Source organism: Lepisosteus platostomus, chromosome 15, assembly GCF_059453375.1.
Source record: "Lepisosteus platostomus isolate fLepPlt1 chromosome 15, fLepPlt1.hap1, whole genome shotgun sequence".
NCBI lineage: Eukaryota > Metazoa > Chordata > Actinopteri > Semionotiformes > Lepisosteidae > Lepisosteus > Lepisosteus platostomus.
In genome coordinates this window covers 15,729,124-15,750,226 of record NC_142625.1, presented here as the reverse complement: position 1 = coordinate 15,750,226, position 21,103 = coordinate 15,729,124, and the positions used below count along the sequence as shown (strand labels likewise).

Sequence of the window (21,103 nt, the reverse complement as noted above, 5' to 3'; positions counted from 1 at the left end):
AAGTGTGAAACCTATCGGGGCTGCTTGGTGGATTCTGACTGTATCTTTATTGTGAGCTGAGGTTCTGGAACCCTCACTCTCTTTGCTGCTGAGCTCCGGACTGTCATTAATTAGTACAAATGATAATAGAATTAATAGTACAAAAGTCTCATTCTAACTGAACTGCCTTTACATGTTGGGCATGTTTGCTTTGCTCTGTTGTGTTTGTTGTGAACTGAGCTCCGGTAGTAGCACAGACCTGTTTTACAAGAAGAGAATTCATAGCCAGTGGAAAGAAATTGCTGTGCCTTTAAGTGGAAGCCGATTTACTGGGGTAATTCAAAATCTACTGTGGTGCCACCATAGTTTATTGAAAAATGGTTGGCTGTTGTATTTTTCTGCATTGAATGTAGGTTGTGGCCAACTTGTTTTCCAGCTTATCTCTGACGCTCCACACTCATGTTCTATTTAAATAAATAGAGTAATTCAGATCTGCTCCTGTTAACTGTTCAGTGAACTCAGTAAGGTTTGTTCTTTGCCCATTCTGACATTAGGACAGTGTCTGGCACGTTGTGGGGGTTTCAGCTGTCCCTGAAGGTTTTCAGTGTTGTGGTACTTGGAGAGTTGCTTCTCAGAAGTGGCAGACCTGTTAACTGTCTACATTGTATGCTTCTGTATGGTGCAGAAGGCATTAATACAGAATGTTCTGAAAGCTGACTGGGCAATGTTTTCCATTTTTTAATATTATACAGTATATTCATTTATTGTATTTATGTAACTGTGCATCTTGCCTTGCGCCTGTTACTTGCAGACTAGGCTCTGGCTTCTCCAGGACTCTGTATTGGATAAAGCAGTTGGAAAATGGACAGATGGATGGGTAGGTATGTTATGTACTAGCAGCCCTGCTATATAGCAGATCAAGTGTGGAAATTGCTCCAACCTTTGAAATAATGGGGGAAATTTAGGGAAGTCCAGGTTGTGCAAGCTCACAGTAGATTTTAGTCCGGACTCCTGGTTTTACAAAAATCCTTATTTACCAAAAGTATTTTCACTAAGGATAAAATGGATTCATTAAGGAGATCTCTCCCAGCACAGGACTGACCAGGCCCAGCTTTGCTTCTGAGATCTTTTGAAGTCAGACAAAAAAAGTGGTAAGCTTCTCTCTGGGGAAGGCCAGATTTGATTGCTTCATAAAACGTCATGTATCCAAACGTCATACTGTATGTTAGCTGTGATTTACCACTAGGTAAATTCTTCGGGTATTATTTAGCAAGCAGCTGAACTTCTACTCAGCACTTAGAAAAACAATGTAGATATCTTTGTCTGAATGTTCTTGTTCACGGCAATATCCATCCATTCTCAGTTTATTTATCCTGGTGAGTTGAGATTTAATCCTGGCTGCATTTTAAAATCTCCCCTATTCCATCGTCTCGATTCTGGGCACACTCTGTGGGTGGAGGCGTTCTTACAGTCATGCGCAGGCTTGCCTGTCAAGTCCATTTGTTCAACAGTGCGCTGCTTCTAAATGCACCGCAGGTTGCTCTCATTCGGTGTTGTCATTATACAGTTAAGGTATGGAGCACTGCTCTGCCCTTGCAGGTCAATCGTGGTGCTAATCACACACCTGACAGACAGTGTCTTTGGTATAAGAAACTGGGGGTTGGGGGGGATTGAGGGGGGCAGGAGGCTTGGGAGCTGTCAAGCTCATCAGTCACAGATATTTACTGACAGGTCCACCTGTCTTCTTCAGTCATCTGCCCTGAGATTCTAATTAATCCCATACCCATTCTCTCCCTTGTAAAAATATTGTGGAATCCTTTTAAGTAGTTCTCCCGTTATTCTTATTTATTAAGTAAATATACAGTACATCATAGGAATCTTCTCCCTTTGCATTACAATATACTTGCCCCCAGAAATTCCTCACTATTTTGTGATAGTTGCATCTCTCCCTATCTCCAAGATTGTTTTAGTAATTATATGTATTACTGGCATAAAACTCAGCTCTCCTTAGATGCAGGTTGGGGCCAACTTATTTTGCATCCTGTCCCTGACTCTGCATAATTACTGTATGTTCTAATCTTTCTGTTAAAAAACAAAGGAATATTTTTAGTCATTCCTCATGAAATCCAAGTGTGTTGTAGTGTTTTAAGTACAATTAACACATCATGTTTTTAGATGTATTCCTTTCTGTGCTTTTTAATAGACTGTGCGCTGTGCAGTCTTGAACAAAGTTGGAAATATTAAGCATAAAGTTTTATAGGATTTTTATTGTAGGACATAAATGATGAAATACAGATGGGAAATGGAAACATTGTTTCAAGTGTTTCCCTGCAGGATTGCTTTTATTCATCTTTGAACAGTTTCCAGTCTGCAGCATATGTTATTTCCTCAGCCATACTTTTGCATTTCTGGCTTTTAATACGATCCTCATCAGAAGCTGTTTCGAGAACTGAAAGAATGATTTCACTCCTGTTTTCACAGCATTTCTGCAAGTGCCAAAAATGGCTTTCATTCATAAGAATGTTCTCATTTCGACTCTTCGTGGGCCCACCAGTGACAACAGGGATATCAATGGTAATGGCCATCAGGAAGAAATGACTCAGTCAATTTTTTTTCTCCCTCCAGTTTGAGTGCAGCTGGGCAGTGCTTGGGCGAGTGGCTGGAAGGGTCCCCATGTGGGAATACAAAGCAAACCTCACAAAGTCAACAAGAGCCCTTGCGCTAGATCACAGAACTGCTTCTCCTCCACCCCCCATCGCTGTGCACTGTCAGTGTTAGAAAAATATTGTCGCGGGCCTCAGAACTCCTTGTCACATCATTCCACTCCACTGGTTTTATTGGCGAACACTCGAGCACTGTGTAAGCTCTTTTGTAGTGGGATCTTTCTCAATGAGCTTTTTCGGTAGTTTAAAGGAACCATCTGCACTTTCCTGTATCTCCACTACTTACTAAACAGCGTAGAGTAGCGTCTGCCATGTTATCCCGCACTTCAGCAGTTGAAAATAGCTGCTCTAAAAGCTGATGGGCTCGAGATGTTTGTAGCCCAGGGGAAGACAAATCGTGGTGCACAAAGATGCAAAGCCAGTTGGTGATGACTGGATCGTGGTTGTAACATTATAATACGTCCCCTCTTCCCCTCTTCTTCAGATTTTTCACACACTGCTTGTTTTCTCTCAGCTTCAGGTGAAGCTCTCATAATTTCTTGTGCGCTTCCTCGAAATCACAATTGAGACGCCTTTTGAAAAAGTAATGTGAACCGGTAATGGAATATTTAGTTTTAATGGGAAATGATAATCTGTGAGTGAACAACAGAAAGTCACACAGAGAATGTATAACAGGATATGAAACCAGCTGGATGTGAAATAACAGGAAGGCACTTTGTACAGCATAATATACTATATAGATTTCTCATGACACTTCATGAGTGATGATCATACCCATTCTGATTATGAAGCTGAAAATAGCAGATACAAATGTGCTCATCTTTAATTCTGCACATGGATTTTGAAACCACGAAACGTGTAGTCTCTAGCATTGCCAACATTACCAACACAGAGATATCAACATCTGTATTTTTCTGATGAAAAAAACAAAGGAATCCCTTTATTAATTCACAGCGAACTCCATGCAAGAGGGCTGCAGTGTTTTACAGTAAGTAAAAAAAAAACTTTTAGATAGTGTGCTGTGTAGTATTGAAGCAAGGTGGGAATGTGATTTAATCTTTCTACTGATTCATTTTTTAAGCTGAACAAGTTGAAACACTTTTCTAACACTGAGCCATTGGTGTTGTCTTGAAATATCTCTTTATTACCTCTCAGAAACAGAAACAGTTAAACAAACTGCAGAGGAATTAGCCAGTGGCCCCCTGCTTTAAGGAATACAATATCTTCTTGTGTTTTAAATCATTCCACCAGTTCATTTGAATTTCTCAAGACGTTTTACAAATTTAGCGCTGTCCCAGATAATCTTTGGGCCCAGGTGTCAAGTGTAATTGTGCTGTAAATGTGCTGAAAAACAGGAGCCCGTTTTGGGAGGCTTGGATTGGTAATAACAGCTCTTCAGCAAATGTCTGTTCTGCCCATTATAACGTCTGTCTCACGGTAGTCCGGTCAGGGCAGTGGAGCTCCGGTGTTTTATAATGGAGTAGAAGTTGTCGGTGGGTCAGTATTGTTAGTGCAGCTGAAGTGAAAAGCAGGGTTTGATGTGTCGGGCTGTGTTTGTCAAACATGCCCTCGGTTGACACGGCCGTTTCAAGTCATGGGGTCTGGAAGCCATTTGCCCCCTTTGGTTGTTTTCTCAAACACTGACGCAGGGAGCCAGCAGCCTGAGCTTCGCCCCCAAACATCTGCTCCGCGTTTATTTACTTAACACTTAACTATCTCCCTGCTCACAAACAAACCAAGTCAACACACAGGCAGGCCAATTGGCTACTGAAAAAGAATTTTTCATAATAAATCTTTTTTTTTTAGTTTTAGTCCTTGGGCAATAGAATATTTCAAAATGTTTTTTTTTTTTTTATCTGAAAGACTTCGCAGTGCTTTGTGAGTGCTTAACATTGGTGGGAAGAGGAGGGGAGTTGTACAGTACCTAGGAGACCATGAGCACAATGTGTGGGTTTTTCATTTCTGCTATGTGCTTTTTAAGAGCAGTTTTTCCTAATCTTTTGTTTTAATGGCAAACGGCAGGAAACAGATTCCTGAATTTGGCTTTCTGCCTTGTGGTGTTAAACCCTGCACATTTTGTTTGTATGCCTCAAAGTGGTTTTTCCTTGCCACTCTGTCAAAGAGGAGATATCTGACTCATGTAGTCTGATGTCTTGCAATTACAGTTGCCTCTTGCCCAGTAAGTCTGTTAAAGCCAATTCCTGCAATCCTTCAAGGAAAGGCCAGTTGAGATCCCTGGATCAGGAAGCTACAAGGAAAAAGAAGGGGAAAGGCCAGATAAGCAGAACCTTAGATTGTTTAGGATACAGAAACTGCTCACATACAGTTCAGGTTGAACCGTATGATCCAGACTGTGACTGTGACTGAATGGGATGCCAGTCCACTGCAGGGCACTGACTGCCACACAGGTCTGTAGTCGAACCCAGGGCCCCAGCACTGCAAGGCAGTCCTGCTAACCACAGTGCCACCATGCAGACCATGAAAGAAAAAAAGGTCTTGAAATTGCTGAGCTCCAGGTTACAATACAGTTTTTAACAGGTTTTCAAACGGCAGTTGAGGGTTTTAAAACAAGATGGAGTGACCACCCTTGGGGAAATATGTTCATTTCCAAAATGGACACTTTCGCTACAGTGGTTAAAGTAAATATATGGATATAAGGACGAAACTTCAGAAGCAGTCATCAACCTTTGATTTTTCTGGCTTTGATCTTTTAGTCGTGGTGATTGTGCTTTTCTAGATGTCCTCAATTGCCTTTTATGGGCAATTTTATAGGGAATCAGGAGGAAAGGTGTCAGATGAGGAAAACAGTGATGCCGCAGTGAGGTTTGGACTCTGTCTTTATAAAATAGAAATGCGGTAAGTTACTGTACAACGCCACAGCTAAATATAAGAAGTGTGACATGTCTTACAGTGGGTTTTTTGATTGCCGCATTGTAGATTTTATTTTCTATCAAATATCTGTTGCTTTTTTACACGAAATGTTCAGTTGGCTCTGTCTTCTGTTTCCCAAGTGTGTGTGTCAGGTTATAGAAGATTTGAAATGTGCTCAGTAAATCAAAATGTACTCCCATTGCGTCTTCTGAAATGTAACCTGCCAGGGTCTGTAGCCCTCCTGATTCAGGCAGTAGTCATCGGTAACTCATGTGTGACTAATGCAAGGAGCCCCTTACCCTGAGAGCTCAGCACTTACTTCACTTTACCTCCTCCCCAAAGAAACACAGTCCCATCACAGCATTCCAGAGGGTTAACTCTTGTAGGAGCCACCTACCACAATTGCTCACAGGCATGTGGAGTTTTGGTCACAGGTGGAGTAATGAGAGGAAAAATATTCTTGTATTTACTGAAGCGGTACCGTATGTTTCAATGACCGCATGCTTGTGGTTTTTTTCATTTTTTGTGAATGACCTGTTCCCAGTTCGCTCTTCTGATGAGTAGCTAAGGTTTTTCAGTTTTCACCAGAGGGGGCAATGCTCAAACCAGCATTTGTTTCCAAGACCTAAAGTCTCCGTACTTCAAAAAGTGCTGCAATGAATTTTGTGTTCTTTAACACCTTAGATGAAATTGAACTGTAACTTTGTTCTTTATGTATTAAGCTATTGCAACAATTAGAATTTTTCTGCTGTTTTTCTTTCCTTAATGCTTTCCTATTATTTTTCTCTGCTGTGACTGTGATTCATCACAATGGGCTGATAATACGATAATACTGATATATAGTTAGAGGGCAGTCGCATTAACTTCTGTGCTTCTTCTTCTTTCATTGTGGTAAACCAAGGTTTTATTTGATGCTGCAAAAGAACATGGTACAACCTTAGGGTAAACAAAGTAAATTAGTGTAAAATATATATGATAAATGTCCATTATTGACCACAGAGATTTATCAGTTAAGCTTTCATGAGCCATTTCTCAGAAGCAAATTTTCAATTTAAAATTTCTGTGTCCATGTTTATGCCATTTGAGGTCTTGATGGAGCTGTCCAGCCAGGCTGTGGAGCACGACAGTGGGTTTCTTCAACAAATGGCTGGGTAAGATTCTGGGGGCCGGTTAGCCACTAGTCATCAACCTAGCAAGAATGGCCAGGTGATGTCCTCTTACTTCTCCCCCTGTTTGTATTCCTATGTCTGGACCAGTTCCCATCCTTTCCTGACTAATCAGATCCAACTCGAATAGAATTGTCTCATCCTGTAGGAGTATGTGACCATCAGGAATGAGTAACTCTGTTTACACATCAGTGATGAGGACTATGAGCTGGAAGCGGAGACAGCTGTAATGAAGATCCCAGCTGCCTTCTGCCAAGGTGCATATTAGTGAGTCTTTTTGACCTCTATATTAAAAAATAAGGTGGACCATTTTTTCCGCTTTTAATGTGGCATTTTATATTTTACATTAGTTAACCCTTCCTGGGGCTTTTCCTACTTCACTGCTTCCCAAGAAGACAGCTAGTGAGCTCTAAACCGCAGAGGTTTTCACTGACTAGTGCTTTGATCTTCTTGACAAGGACATTTTTTCCAGGCCTTTTTTTTTTGCCTGTGTTGCTTTCGTTTTGTTTCTTGATTGGACCCAGAGATGGACCCCTGAGAAACTGCCGATCGATCAGCATACTCTGATCAACGAGCTTCCGGCAACCCGGCGAGCTTTTGTCACCGTTCTCCGGGAAAGCCGAACCTATCTAGTTCATTCTGTGTGTTTTGTTCGTTCTCTGGTTTGTGACAGTCGTGCCGAGGAATGAGAAGGAAAAGTCAACCCACAGGGAAATGATGGGCCGTGAGCAAGGTGTTGAGGCCATGATGTGATGCCTGCCACCATTAGTCGTGCACTTGCACAAGGTTAGGAACAAACGCAGGCACAGAGCTGTGGAAGGACTTGTAAAAAGCTGGTTGCTCTCCTGGACTAAATTTCTAGCACGTTGAGGGCAGCATTTTACAGCCCAGCTTTTTACAGGTTTTTAATGATGGGAGGGATCTCCCAGGGCCCCAGAGTGCTTTTAAACCCACTTCAGACATAGAACTCCAGGAGAGCCCATTTGTAAAATCAAGAGGTTTGCTTTTTTTTTTACTGGCCTAGATTTTACTACTTTTATGAAATGGGGGGAAAAAATGTGACTTGTGTTTGATGTAGAAAGAGTTCAGTTTTAACGTGTGGAGAGCTGCTGCCTCCCTATTGAAAGTGATTTACGGAAAGTTCATTTTAGCTGGCACTGAGGAAATATGGAAATAATCTCTTGAGAGTTTTAGAATAGGGCTTATCTTTATAAGGCAGAATAAGTTAACAGTTGTAAAAGAGTACTGTGACCCTGCTTGGCTACTTCCGCTTGTGATTAACTGTGTGTTATTAAAAAGGTGGAATTTTCCTCATGATGATAGTTCCAGTGTGCGTAAAATTCATTCTTGCTGTTTCATTGTTTTTCATTAGTTTATGAAGTGTCTTTGCAGCCTTTATTAATGGTTCCCATGCACAGAGGTACAAATATGTACCGTGACTGTCTTCACAGGAATGCGACATTACCATGTGTAGTAAGTGCTTGCTGGAGACATAAACTGATCGTATTTTTATAAGATGGTGGATTAGAGTGCCACAGGTTTATGACTTGGTTTTCCCTGGAGGTTAAGTTTGTTGCTGGTTGCTTTTGAGCCAAGGGCAATACAGAGACAACCAGCCAATGGCTTTGCATTTAGGTCTGCTGAAATTTATGTCAATGTAATGCCTGTAGCACAGCTGTCTATACTAAATATTTTTCCTTTTATGCCCTGGAAAGATCCATGTCTACTCATAGCATGCTAGAAGTCCTCTCAAGCAACAGTGGGGAAGCAGTAGTGAAAACCCATTCCTCATTCCTAAAAGTGTCATTTTAATGTCTGTGCTCTGTCTCTATTGCATTTTCAAACAAGCGTTTTTCATGCATTTGCAAAATCATTCAGTTTTCTCACCATGCCTTCCTCATCCGGCTATTAACGATTGTTGCATGGGCATCCTGCATTATATTTCTGCTTGCTCCGTTTTGTGTTTAGTGTTGTGTCAGGACTGCCTCTCTAAAGTGGGATCTTCACAGAGATTGGGGTTCCCTGACATTTCACTCCGTCGCCACCGAAATTAGAAGGTGCTTTCCTTAGCTGAGCAGAAGGGATTTAGCCTGTCAGCGCTAAGGTCGTCCGTATGGATGTGGCCGGGAGAGAACTGGCCTCTGTCGGCGTGAGGCCCTGGCCACTTGGGCATCCAGTGTCGCTGCAGAGTGATGGATGAGGGGCAGCGCTATGGAGGGGGGTGCCTGTGTATACAGGTGGAACAGATGGGAGTCACCTGACCTAAAGTTCCCACTTCAGTTAGAGGTGGACTTAAATCACTGAGTAAGACGAGCTGACCACTTTCCCTGCTTTGTACTCTTTGGGGATCATTAGAGCTGTGCTACTGCTTACAAAGGGCTGAATTACAACACTAAAACTGTAACGTGCCCTGTATCGGAAAGGCAGGAAATGCATGACCTGTCATCTTACCATTTTGTGTAACTTTGACAGATGTACAAACCAGTGGGGGACAAGAAACCTACAATAATAACATCATGTCTTTTCAAGGTCTTTACTCCAGTAAAGTGGCTACTGCAGTACGACAGCAAATCAGTTGTAATACCTACAGCACAAGCTGACCTGGGCTATGAATTGAATTCACATGGTATCAGGTGCAATGGCAAAATACGGTAAGGGCCACATCCCACTTAGCAAAATGAGGTCCAGACTCTTCGATCTGCTGTTGGAAAAATAGATCAGTTTCAGTGAAAGTTGTTCATTGAAAGGCAAGGCTCAGTTTGTAGAAAACCAAAGAATAACTGTAATGCTCTACTTTTTAACTTTCCCTAGGAAGCCAACTGTTTGAATGGAATGTTGATTAATATGTTTCACGTTTAAGAGGAAGGTTTTTATGTTCTGGGGTCTATTGTTACAATCTTGCAGAATCTTGAGGAAGTCCATATTAATTTTTGTAGCTATTTTATTTCCTATAGCCCAGCAATTTTATTTCCTGTAACAAGCACATTCGTGTAAGTCTTTCATTGTTATGTTAATTTCAAAAACATGGAAGACAGGACAGAAGAATTATTGTAATAATCTTTGTCGTTTTATTGTTTATGGAACACAAAACAACTGTTAATAATCCAAGGACAGGGAGCAGCCGATGATTTATCTTCAGTCAAAAATACTTTCTGCGTCTTTAAACTAAATTGGGAAAAAAAACATCTTCTGCATTTAACACAATTTTTTTTATAGTTTTTCTGTGGGGTTACCGTGAGTTTGATATTTGACCTGTATCTTGTAAACTGTTCCCGTTGTGGATAGATTACAGTGTCAAAGGTGTCTGAAATTTCAGATCTGAAAGAGATCTTGACGGATCTCCAGGGCACCTACAGCAATGACCCTGTCTGACAAGCCACTGCTGACAGCTGGCCCATGAACTTTGATGATAACAATGCACGCAGAGAATAGAGCTGGAAACAGGAGTTTGACCTCCCAGAGGGTCACGATAAAGCTGAGCTTCATTGGCGAAGACTCCAGTTTTGCTCTTTCCAACTGAAGCAGCGATAATCAGAGAGAGTCATGTGTGTACTGTGCAAATTGACAGGCGAAGCTCCTGACAGCAAGATGCGCTGTTGCCAACACAAACTGAGAGAGGTCAGAGGACATATCAGATACTCCGAAAGGGGAAAGGGTTTGATCAAAATGCAAACATTCCTTTGCCATTACGCTCAGTCTTAATCATCCTGTGTTTGTCATAACAGAGATTCAATCATTACTGAAAACACAGCAGAAATGTGGTGTAATCTCGTTACCTTTTGATACTTACTGTAGAGGAGGAACATCATTAGTTTTTGTGGTCTACATTGGAGTATGACTAATTTAATTGTCTAAATGCTTTTCATTATAATTTGAGATTTAGTTCTAGTTTAAACTACTAATCTATTATCTTTAAAAATCCTAATAAAGTTACCAAACTCTAAATTAATGTCCCAGAACTAAATCATGTGCTTCTATTTTAATTGCATGTGCTTAAGATTTATTACACCAAACGCCCCAAAATGCTGCAATTAAAGTATATATGTTTTAAGATACTAAGTACTTAGCTTCTATCACCACAGCTTTGTTTTTAAAAGAAACTCGTGTGCACTGGCCACAATGTCCTGGTATTTCACACAGCCCAGAATTTAAAATGTACTCCTCGTACAGTATAAATAAAAAATAGTGTATTCCATTGTTTACACTAAAAATCTCAAAGGCATCATGCAGTGTACTTAAAAATAATAGTTTATGTATTCAAAAATAATGAGAAACATTTTAGAGTCATGGTAGCATAAAAAATGAAAAATAAAAATACAGCCTTAGTTGCTGGAAGTAGATTAAAATAGTTTGGAATTGGTAGCATTGGTTAACTACCAGATCCTGTGTCAGGAGAACATGAGTGATTATATTTGTGGTCTCATTTACAGTAGATCCTTATTTTGGGTTTCAGTTGCTAGGTCCTGCCTTGTTTTACACTTCCACACTAAAAAAGCTGATCCTCTGGTGACAGGGCCTACTGCTGTCTTGCTCCTAATCTGCGGAATGCTTAGGGATCTGAGAAACAATGACTCCATCATCATTACCATCGAAACATCATTACTAAGGAACAATGACTCTACCATCAGTCGGTGAGATTCACACCATCCGCTGTCGCAATGAAGCCTCATCCATCATTCTTGATCCCAACCATCCTGGCCACAATCTGCTCCCCCCCCCTGCGCTCTGGCAAAGCTGTACAGACCGCTAGGCTCAAGAACAGCGTCTATCCAACTGCAGTGTGCATCCTTAACAGCTAACTGCAATGCCTCAGGCTCAATACACATCTGCACTATGCTTACTTTTTGCATGGTCTACCATATTTTATTCTCACTACTACATACTGTATGCATGTCCTTTATTGGTCCTGTTGTTATTATTTATTATGTTTGTAATGCACTGTCTACAGTGTGTGGTGTTGTCTGTAGTACTGCGTATGTCCTCAGAGATCAGTGCGATTAAGGATGACAAAGTACATGTACTGTACATATGGCACTAAACTCCTCTGCTCTCTACTACTCTCCCGTCCTTAGAGAAATACACAGACTTCACACCTGCAGCTGGCCGTGCACGTCGCCTTCTGCCAAGCGCTCAGTTTGTGCCACTGAAGAAAAACAAACCTCAGCGGTAGGGGGGCGGGGTGGGGGTGGGGCAATAAGACCATAAACCTGTCCCAGAGCCCTCAGCGTGACATCCACACACTCAATCTGCAACACTGCACTCCTTCGACACTACACTGCAGCGCTGTGGCACTGCGACACCGCTACACTGCAGCGCTGTGGCACTGCTACACTGCTACACTGCTACTCTGTGGCACTGTGGCACTGCGGCACTGCGACACCGCTACACTGCAGCACTGCTACACTGCTACACTGCGGCACTGCGGCACCGCTACACTGCGGCACTGCGACACCGCTACACTGCAGCACTGTGGCACTGCGGCACTGCGGCACTGCGACACCGCTACACTGCAGCACTGCGGCACTGCGGCACTGCGGCACTGCGACACCGCTACACTGCAGCACTGCGGCACTGCGGCACTGCGGCACTGCGACACCGCTACACTGCAGCACTGCGGCACTGCTACACTGCTACACTGCTACTCTGTGGCACTGTGGCACTGCGGCACTGCGACACCGCTACACCGCTACACTGCAGCGCTGTGGCACTGCTACACTGCTACACTGCTACTCTGTGGCACTGTGGCACTGCGACACCGCTACACTGCAGCACTGTGGCACTGCGGCACTGCGACACCGCTACACCGCTACACTGCAGCGCTGTGGCACTGCTACACTGCTACACTGCTACTCTGTGGCACTGTGGCACTGCGGCACTGCGACACCGCTACACTGCAGCGCTGTGGCACTGCTACACTGCTACACTGCTACTCTGTGGCACTGTGGCACTGCGACACCGCTACACTGCGGCACTGCTACACCGCTACACTGCAGCGCTGTGGCACTGCTACACTGCTACACTGCTACACTGCTACACTGCGGCACTGCGACACTGCGGCACTGCGACACCACTACACCGCTACACTGCAGCGCTGTGGCACTGCTACACCGCTACACTGCTACTCTGTGGCACTGCGGCACTGCGACACCGCTACACCGCTACACTGCAGCGCTGTGGCACTGCTACACTGCTACACTGCGGCACTGCGGCACCGCTACACTGCGGCACTGCTACACTGCTACACTGCAGCACTGTGGCACTGCGACACCGCTACACCGCTACACTGCAGCACTGCGGCACTGCAACACCGCTACACTGCAGCACTGCGACACTGCTATACTGCTACACTGCAGCACTGTGGCACTGTGACTCCGTGGCACTGCTACACTGCACCAATGTGGCACTGTGGCACTGTGGCACTGCGACACCGCTACACTGCTACACTGCGACACTGTGACACTGCACCACTGTGGCACTGTGGCACTGTGACACTGCTACACTGCAGCACTGTGGCACTGCTACACTGCACCCACAGCCTTCAGGGCGATGCAGACTCTATCAGCAGTCGTGCTGTGGTATCTCACCCAGGTGATATTGTATTCATCTGATCTGCTTGCTCTCCAGTGTGCACACTGTAGTAAGATTTCAGTATTTCAGATGTGCCGGAGTGCACTGGCTTTCTTGACAACATTGTTTAAAGTTATCCTTTGTAGGAGCAAGGCTTGGGTTAGTCTGGGCTAGCAGTCAAGGGCAATCGGTAGCAGAGTTTTGTTAAGAGACTGCGTTTCAAGCAAATATCTGCATGAATGTGAAGTTTATTTTGGAAGAAAAGTAGAGTTTACTCATAACAGCAGGGTTGTGGTAATCAACGTACAGTTTTATGGATGTTTTTTTAAAATCAGAGTAGGTCTACATAAGGGAAGGAAAAAATGGTAACAATGTGTTCTACAAAACACAGTCTATTGTGAGAGTAATTAGCCATGAATGACGTCTCCCCTGCTAGGTCATTTAGGTTCAGTTTTCGTGACTGGGAATTTTTCATTATATTACAAAACACAGCTTGCTTCTGCACATTATAAAATGTAATTAACCTACTGGGATTGTATTCGCTCTCTGGCACGAAACCCGACGGTTTCAGTTTGTTTAGAATCTAGCTCCTGCTAGGTACAGTACCAACGACTACAAGCTTAATACTTGTACCTCACTTTGTGGCAGTGATGATTAGGAGGCGGTATTAAACTGGCAGGTTAAACTGTGGCAGGGATTTCAAGGAAAATGGCATGTTTTACATGTAAATACAGCATGCTTGTATTCCAAATATAATTAATCACGCATGATTTTACTGGCGAAAAACACCATTTTAACCTTGAGAGTAGATTTTCTCAGAAATATTTGTTGGGTTTCCCCGTTTTGCCAATAGAAGTTAAATTGTTATTCATTCGCCAACAGCAAAATATTTCATGATATGCATTTCGAAAAGAGAGCAACGGGGAAAAAACTACTTTTTCCTGTGGAATGGTCATTTAGAAAGCGAACCTCTTCCCTGTAAATGCAGTTAGTCTGAATACGCAAATAATGGTTAAACTGTGCGTTTCGTTCGTTTCCCCTCCACTAATATATTTGCTTTTTGTATAACCCTCGCAATAACTGTTATTTTACACATCAAAAGTAAAACAATACATACAAACCTGAATTATCTTACAGAATACCATTTCTTATTATTCTAATACTAATGATTGACTTTTAATACAATTACCATATTTAAAAGACGTAGAATGTGTAACGTTTGTCCTGTATCATTAAAATATTGGCTAAAGCAAAAACACGATTAATCTAACTTATTTTTTTCTTTCAAAACCGTAGATCTCGTGCGGAATTAAACTGAAATACAGAGACCCAAATTAAATGTGTATAATACCGACACAAAGTGTTCTTCTACGTGAAATTACTTCATAAACGAACAGTTCCATTAAATTCTAATATACAACAATTGCTGCGTTCCTTTTAGTATTATTTACAGATAGAGTTATAATGCTTTTTTACGGCGAATATGCAGTAACTGTATACCTGTAAAATATAATTTATAATGGTAAACCATAGGTCTATTAAATATAATATCGTTTAAGAAATGAGTACAGTAGGTTAAAAAAAACATTCTCCTGTCGGTCCGCTTTATCAATGTATTACCAAAGCCAGATTTTAAAGTGTGGTGTTTGTATAAATAGTATTTAAAAATGCTTATTGCGTGCAAAAAAAAAATCGAATTGATATTTTAAGAGAAATTAAACTACTATTATTCCCCTCGGCAGATATTCCCAGTTCCAGTCCAGTCCTGTACAACGCGTTATCCTGGGTTGCGAGACTGAAATGTGTAAAACATTTCAAATTCCTCTCATTAAGACTGCATAGGAAGCAACACAACAATAATTCACTACTGAAACAAAGTGAAATAATTCACCAGTGAACCAAGACCAGATCTTTAGTTCACTCATACAGAAATGGTGTCAACAGAAACAAGCATTCAGTTTTTTTTTAAAACAAGAATAAAATATTAGCAATAATATAAATGTCAAGAATCAATTTTCCGCTAACAAATCTCAGAGAACGGATTTACTGTATATTGTAACTCCCCCTCTCGCTAGTGAGTTGATATTAAAACCCGTTCAGTGAAGACCCTTTGAAGCGCTTGATATTATTGGCTTTTGATATTATTGTATTTCTAACGGATTTTAATTATACTGTAAACTTTTTGCTGACGACTGAAATGAGGCAGCTATTAATCCCCTTTCAATTGCAAATACAGATGTAATATTCCCGCCCCCCAAAACAATACAAAAGAGCAAGTGCAATTCACAAGGGTGCAACACGACCTTTTTGTTTTTAAATCTGCTCACTGATAAGGAAAATAGCAAGTGCTGTGATGGCTTTCGCTCTAAACCGCTTATCCTACTTTTTTGTTCATCGATAAACAGCTCTGAATGACAATAATAACCAAATAAAGAGACTGTTGCATTAACAGCCATTTTTAATATTCGTGCAATAAATACACCCTTAAGGGGAAAATGGGTTTAGAGAGCTCTTGATACAGTTGGTGCAAGATGAAAGCCTGAGTCAGAGTTAAGTGTTTGATAGCTGGATATTCGGATGGGAGATTTTCTCTGTCCGATTGGATTTGCATGTCTGCTGCAACCCCTCCCCTTGCGGTATAAGACGTCCGCTGAGGCGCTCCGCCGGCCGCTGAGCCTGCAGAGCGCTGGACCGACCTGTCTTAAGGGGATATACCGGCGGTGGCTCGTAACTGTAGAGCTGGTCTCTAACCCACACAAAAAAATAATCTTTCGTTTAAAAAAGGGGAAAGAAAAAGGTGTCAATCAAACATTTCCACTGACGTTTTCAAGAGGGGATTGTTTTGTTAGCCTGTGTTTTTTTTTTTCTCCTGCCTTTTCGTGCGCGCCTCCTGAAGAATCTGACATAAGGGGAAACAGCTTCTGGTCCGTTGGCGAAGACCCCGGCAGCTCTCTCGATGACGGCATTCGCCATGCTGCGGCCTATGGCAACTCATCTCCTCTACCCCGACCTCAGCATGATGTCGGAGGACGAGGAGAACCGCAGCGAGAGCGACGGCAGCTCCGACCAGAGCTACGGCTGCTGCGCCGGAGCCGACAAACGGCGGAGAATGTCCCGAAAGGCCGGGGTCGGCGGGGTGGTCGTGGTCAAGCAGCGACATGCGGCCAACGCCAGGGAGAGGGACCGAACCCAAAGCGTCAACACGGCGTTCACCGCGCTCCGGACCCTTATTCCCACCGAGCCGGTGGACAGAAAGCTGTCAAAGATAGAGACACTGCGCCTGGCCTCCAGCTACATCTCTCATCTGGCCAACGTGCTCTTGCTCGGAGACGGCTGCGAGGACAGCCAGCCCTGTCTCAGCGCGGTGTACGGCGCGCAGGGAGATGGAGAAGGAAGGCAGCCCCGGACCATCTGCACCTTCTGCCTCAGCAGCCAGAGAAAAGGGGTAAGCGTGGGTCCCTGCGTGTCCTTGCGTGTCCCTGTGAGTCTGCGGAGCCCCACCTGCGCGGTCACGTCAATGTGAGCGCAGCAGCATGTACCGACTGATCAATTTGACGCCATCGATGCCCATACCGCCATCCTTAACATTGCCTTCAACCGCGCGAACGGCAGGTGTTTCTTATAATCCCGGCAAAGGGATTTTGAGATCTTTAGCCCTACCGTGGGGGGGAAGAACCTTTCGCTGATCATTCCTGGAAGCTTTCCAAGCAATATAACAAAAGTCTGTTTGTCATTAGTTGATTCACTGTCAGCGCGTACAGATAAACATAAGGAAAAATGTTACCCAGAGGATAGCATTTTTTAAATCTAGATGACTTCTTCTGAAACGGACTACTGCATTCAATATCGCCTGCTAAATTTAAAGTAAATTAATATTACTATAATACATTACTTAATATTCTTGCATTTACCCGCGTCGTTACTATTCTTGTTTTAATCCAATACTAAACTATTTTACGATGAAATAACCCTGAACGGGAAATAAATCCGAACGTGGCATTAACCGGATTTTTTCTCTCCACATTGATTATCGCACCGGTTTCATTCATGTTATTTCTTCCTCTTCTTAACATAAGCGAAGACTGAAGTCAATACAGAAATAAAATTCCTTTCTGCGGATGTACAATGTTTGATATGCCGCAGGAATATTAATATATGCATTGTTTATTACATAGTATTTCCCTCTATCAGAAGTCTGTACCCCACCTTTTACTACAGGAAATGAAAAGCTAACCTTGTCACCTTTTTCATTTACAGTGTTCACTCAGTGTAAACGGAAGAATTGGCTACACTTAGCAAAACAGATACAAATACTGTCTAGATAAAGCAATATGTTTTTTAGTACCTGTTATAATATTGTCCCCCTAAGAGAGAGGATACAATATTCAGAACTAAGAACTGACAGGCAGCTGTTAACTTAAATGTTCTAAAACTTTAGGATTGCAAAATCTGCGCGATGTTATACATACTGTACCAGTGGAGTTTCTTAGGCTACACATCCTGCACAAGGGGCAGACATGCTTGGAGATGCTACAGTTTAGTGTTTTCATTTGATACCATTCTAATATAATACGTTCACAGCGTTCATTTATTAGAACCAAGCTTTCTATCGTCTTTCTGAAATCAGTTTGGCACTACAGGACTAATAAAACGCTACAGTTAAAATTACCTGTGGGCTGAAATATTGATCTACTGTAGGTTTAGCACTTTCACCGAACAAAATAAGCCTAAGAATTGTTTCATAATTACCTTTGTCTCTCGAACGGCAGGTTAACGCAATGCACGCAGTTTGAATGCTTAATGTGGTCAGGAAAACGTCAGGCTAATTTAACAATACTGTACTAAATTTAAACGTATCTCCAGTGATTCATGTTCAAAGTTGGACTTGAAATCAATCAATAATCTTTGATACGTCATGCTTGTTTTTAACAATTACAGCGGCAAAATAATAAAAAAAATAAAATTCCAGAAGTCAGAAGATTAGGATATTTATTTCAGACCTCTAGAGTCGTACACTTTTAAAAAGAACTACATTTAAACAAACTATTTAAAAGAACTAAATTTATTTTATGACCATGCCAAAATTCCAAAATCAAAATATTTAAATTTGTATTTTCAGATGACAGCAGACAGTAAACTTTTAAATGACGTACCAGCATTAAGACGTTCTGCTGGAAATCATTTTAAAGCATTACATTTTGTTTTGCAGTATTAGTTCATATTCTTCAAACAAATGCTACATGTTAAAACGCTTTTTGGTCTTGCGCTAAAATTGTTCCTTAGACGAAATAATATCTTATTTCTCTAACTGGGTGTTCTCTCCATCCCTACATTTTCATATTCCAGTTTCCTGAGGATCTTGCGTCCAAGTCGGAGAGCTACAAAGAAATTATTTTTATATAAAGTTTATTGACAGGATAAACTTCTCGAAAATGTCGCATCACCTAAGTTTTTAAGGGGGCCGTGTTAAAATATTTTCATAGTGTTTGTTTATATAAAGTTAAACAAAATGTAACACAGGTTTCACAACCAAAGAAAGAAAAAAAAGAAAGGTAAATAGGAAATCCAAACTTTCTCACATTTAAACTAAATAATTCGCAATATGTTAAAATTAAGCACTCTGGGTTCAGATGACGTTGGCAGCTCCTGGCTTTGTAAAATCTGCTCTTAGCCTTTAAACCTTGAAGCCGAAGAAAACGTCGTTGCTTCATATTTTATCTCTAGTGTTGTTATAGATCAGGTTGTCAAATGACAACACCACGGCCACCTACTGTAACTGTTTAGCAATAATACACCAACTGAAATCGCAGTCTAAATTTCCCGTTATTACACGGCAGATCGCTTTTCTTTTGTTTTGCAGCATTAGCTACTGTTCTTCAAAAAATACTAAATGTTAAAACGTTCTTCAAAAAGTGTTTAATGTTAAGGGGGCGCTGCGGTGGCTCAGTAGCTAAGCGCCTGTGGCTGGAAGATTGCCGGTTCGTATGCTGCGGCCGGCTGAGAAATCCTACTCCGTTGGGCTCCTGAGCAAGGCCCTTAACCCCAGCTGCTCCAGGGGTGCTGTATAAATGACTGGCTCTGCACTCTGACCCCCGGCTTCTCTCCCTGTCTGTGTGTCTCATGGAGAGCAAGTTGGGGTATTCCAATTCCTAAAACGAGAAATTGTGTATGCCCAATGGAGAGATCTTACCTTATCTTTTGCAATTCAAGAGCATTAGGGTTATATTAATATCCCTGTTGTCACTGGTTCATGCTTTCAGCCCACAGTAACACTCGCTCAGTCGGGCCCTTCTGTACCTCACCAGATGTAACTGTCCCAGGGCACCTCAAGCCCTGGCTGTCTGACCCGCTGGTGGGCTTCTTTCTGACCTGAACCGCGGGCTCGTTGCAGGTGAAGGACAGCAGGGACTGTCTGAAGATGAGGGGTGTCGGCTCGCTGCGGATGGGACGGAGGTAGAGGGGGCCAGCAGACCCGCAGACCGTGCGGACACCGAAGTCAATGTCCTCAACTCAGGGAGTCTCCAGCTGGGCCGATCCCCAGGATAACATGCTGAAAACCAGGAGGCGCAGGGAAGAGCCATTGTGGAAAAGTGTATCATTCTGGGAAGAGAGAATATGGACCTATTTAAAAGTTGGGGATGTCCAGAACTGCACCAGCCTTGAGGGATCCAAGAGGCTCCAGTGACCTGTTTAAAGGCAGATTGCTGTTCACACTTTAATGCTGAGCATAAAGTAGTATGGCATGGCATGACCTTTTTTTATACGTGGTTCTTAATAGAGTTTTATGAATTTTGTTGTTTTTTTTATGTTTACTAGTGTGGGACAAAGTATGTATTCGCCTTTGAAATAAAATTTATTTTTTTCAAGCAGTGTTTTCAGGTGATTGTTTCTACACAGTTTTCTTCAGACCTTTTGGATTTGTGTATCCTTGAAGGGTCAGCCCAGGCACACGTTCTTTCGGTTGCAAAGGATGTTGGCCACAAAGCTCTGTAATGTGCTTGTCGTCGGTCGAGGCATCCACATAAGGACACTCCTGAAGTAGGAGAACCTGCCTTGGTACTGTTTTTAAAACTGAGTGGTTTTCCCCCATAGCCCTAAGTTATAGAATCCTGAAAAAGTATTCAACCCATGTTGGAAATACAAGTATAAGTCCCGGTCAGGTGCAGGTGATGTCTTAGCTGTTTATTTTGTTTTTTTTTTCAGGCAGTTGTTGAAACCTCCTAATCCGGAGGTTGGGGTTTTTATATGTTCAGCACTAGTGGCACAGCCTTGTGAAAATGTGGAAGAGTGTGCTCAGCAAGGGGAGGTCTGACCTAATGGGAGGAGAATCCAGCTGGGAATGTGGTCGGGTTAAATGGCCAAATTAATTGCCAATTTAACGTGACCATATGTACAGAGACTCGGGATTCACCTTAGGGGAGTTTGGGAGGAGTCTGGAATCCATAGAAATGGGCTTTGACACCAGCCGCCGCAGAGATGAAAAGGATTGGTTTGTAAAGTAAATACAAGATTACTGAGAGGACGAGTTTGTGTCAGAGGACACGATTTGTCTCAGAAGCAGGGGTCCCAGTCTTGTCCCAGAGATATGTAGCCCAGCAGGTTTTTAATTCTCTTTAACTGTGAAGATTTAGGGAAAAAAGACTAGGCTTAATGGATCCAAACTACAGAGAAATCCAATTAACAGTGATGACTAGAGCTGGGAAACCCTTGTTTGGTAGATGTGTTTTTTTTAAAAAATAATTTTGTATATCAGGCTCAATCTTACAATGCTTAATTAGATTTACTGCGACAGTCTAGGGATGCTCTCCGTCACAGCTAGGCTCCCTAGTGCTTGTCCATTAGCAGAAGAAGAACTGT

The 21,103-nt window shown here is 42.4% G+C and overlaps 1 protein-coding gene across 3 annotated transcripts in view; it reads left to right on the top strand.

Annotated features, from left to right (window-relative positions):
- The window catches only part of tcf15 (transcription factor 15), a 28,767-nt gene extending 8,655 nt beyond the window's left edge, over nucleotides 1-20,112 (top strand). The window contains exons 1-3 of one of the 3 annotated variants that reach the window (XM_088607796.1): nucleotides 3,237-3,630; nucleotides 16,143-16,691; nucleotides 19,638-20,112. In XM_088607796.1, coding sequence (XP_088463922.1) covers nucleotides 16,203-16,691; nucleotides 19,638-19,703 — 555 coding nt within the window. In that variant the 5' untranslated portion in view covers nucleotides 3,237-3,630; nucleotides 16,143-16,202 and the 3' untranslated portion in view covers nucleotides 19,704-20,112. Of the gene's footprint in view, nucleotides 1-3,236; nucleotides 3,631-13,106; nucleotides 16,692-19,637 lie in introns of those variants that run through there. The other 2 variants (XM_088607795.1, XM_088607794.1) reach the window with 2 other exon arrangements.
- Nucleotides 20,113-21,103: the final 991 nt, after the last annotated feature.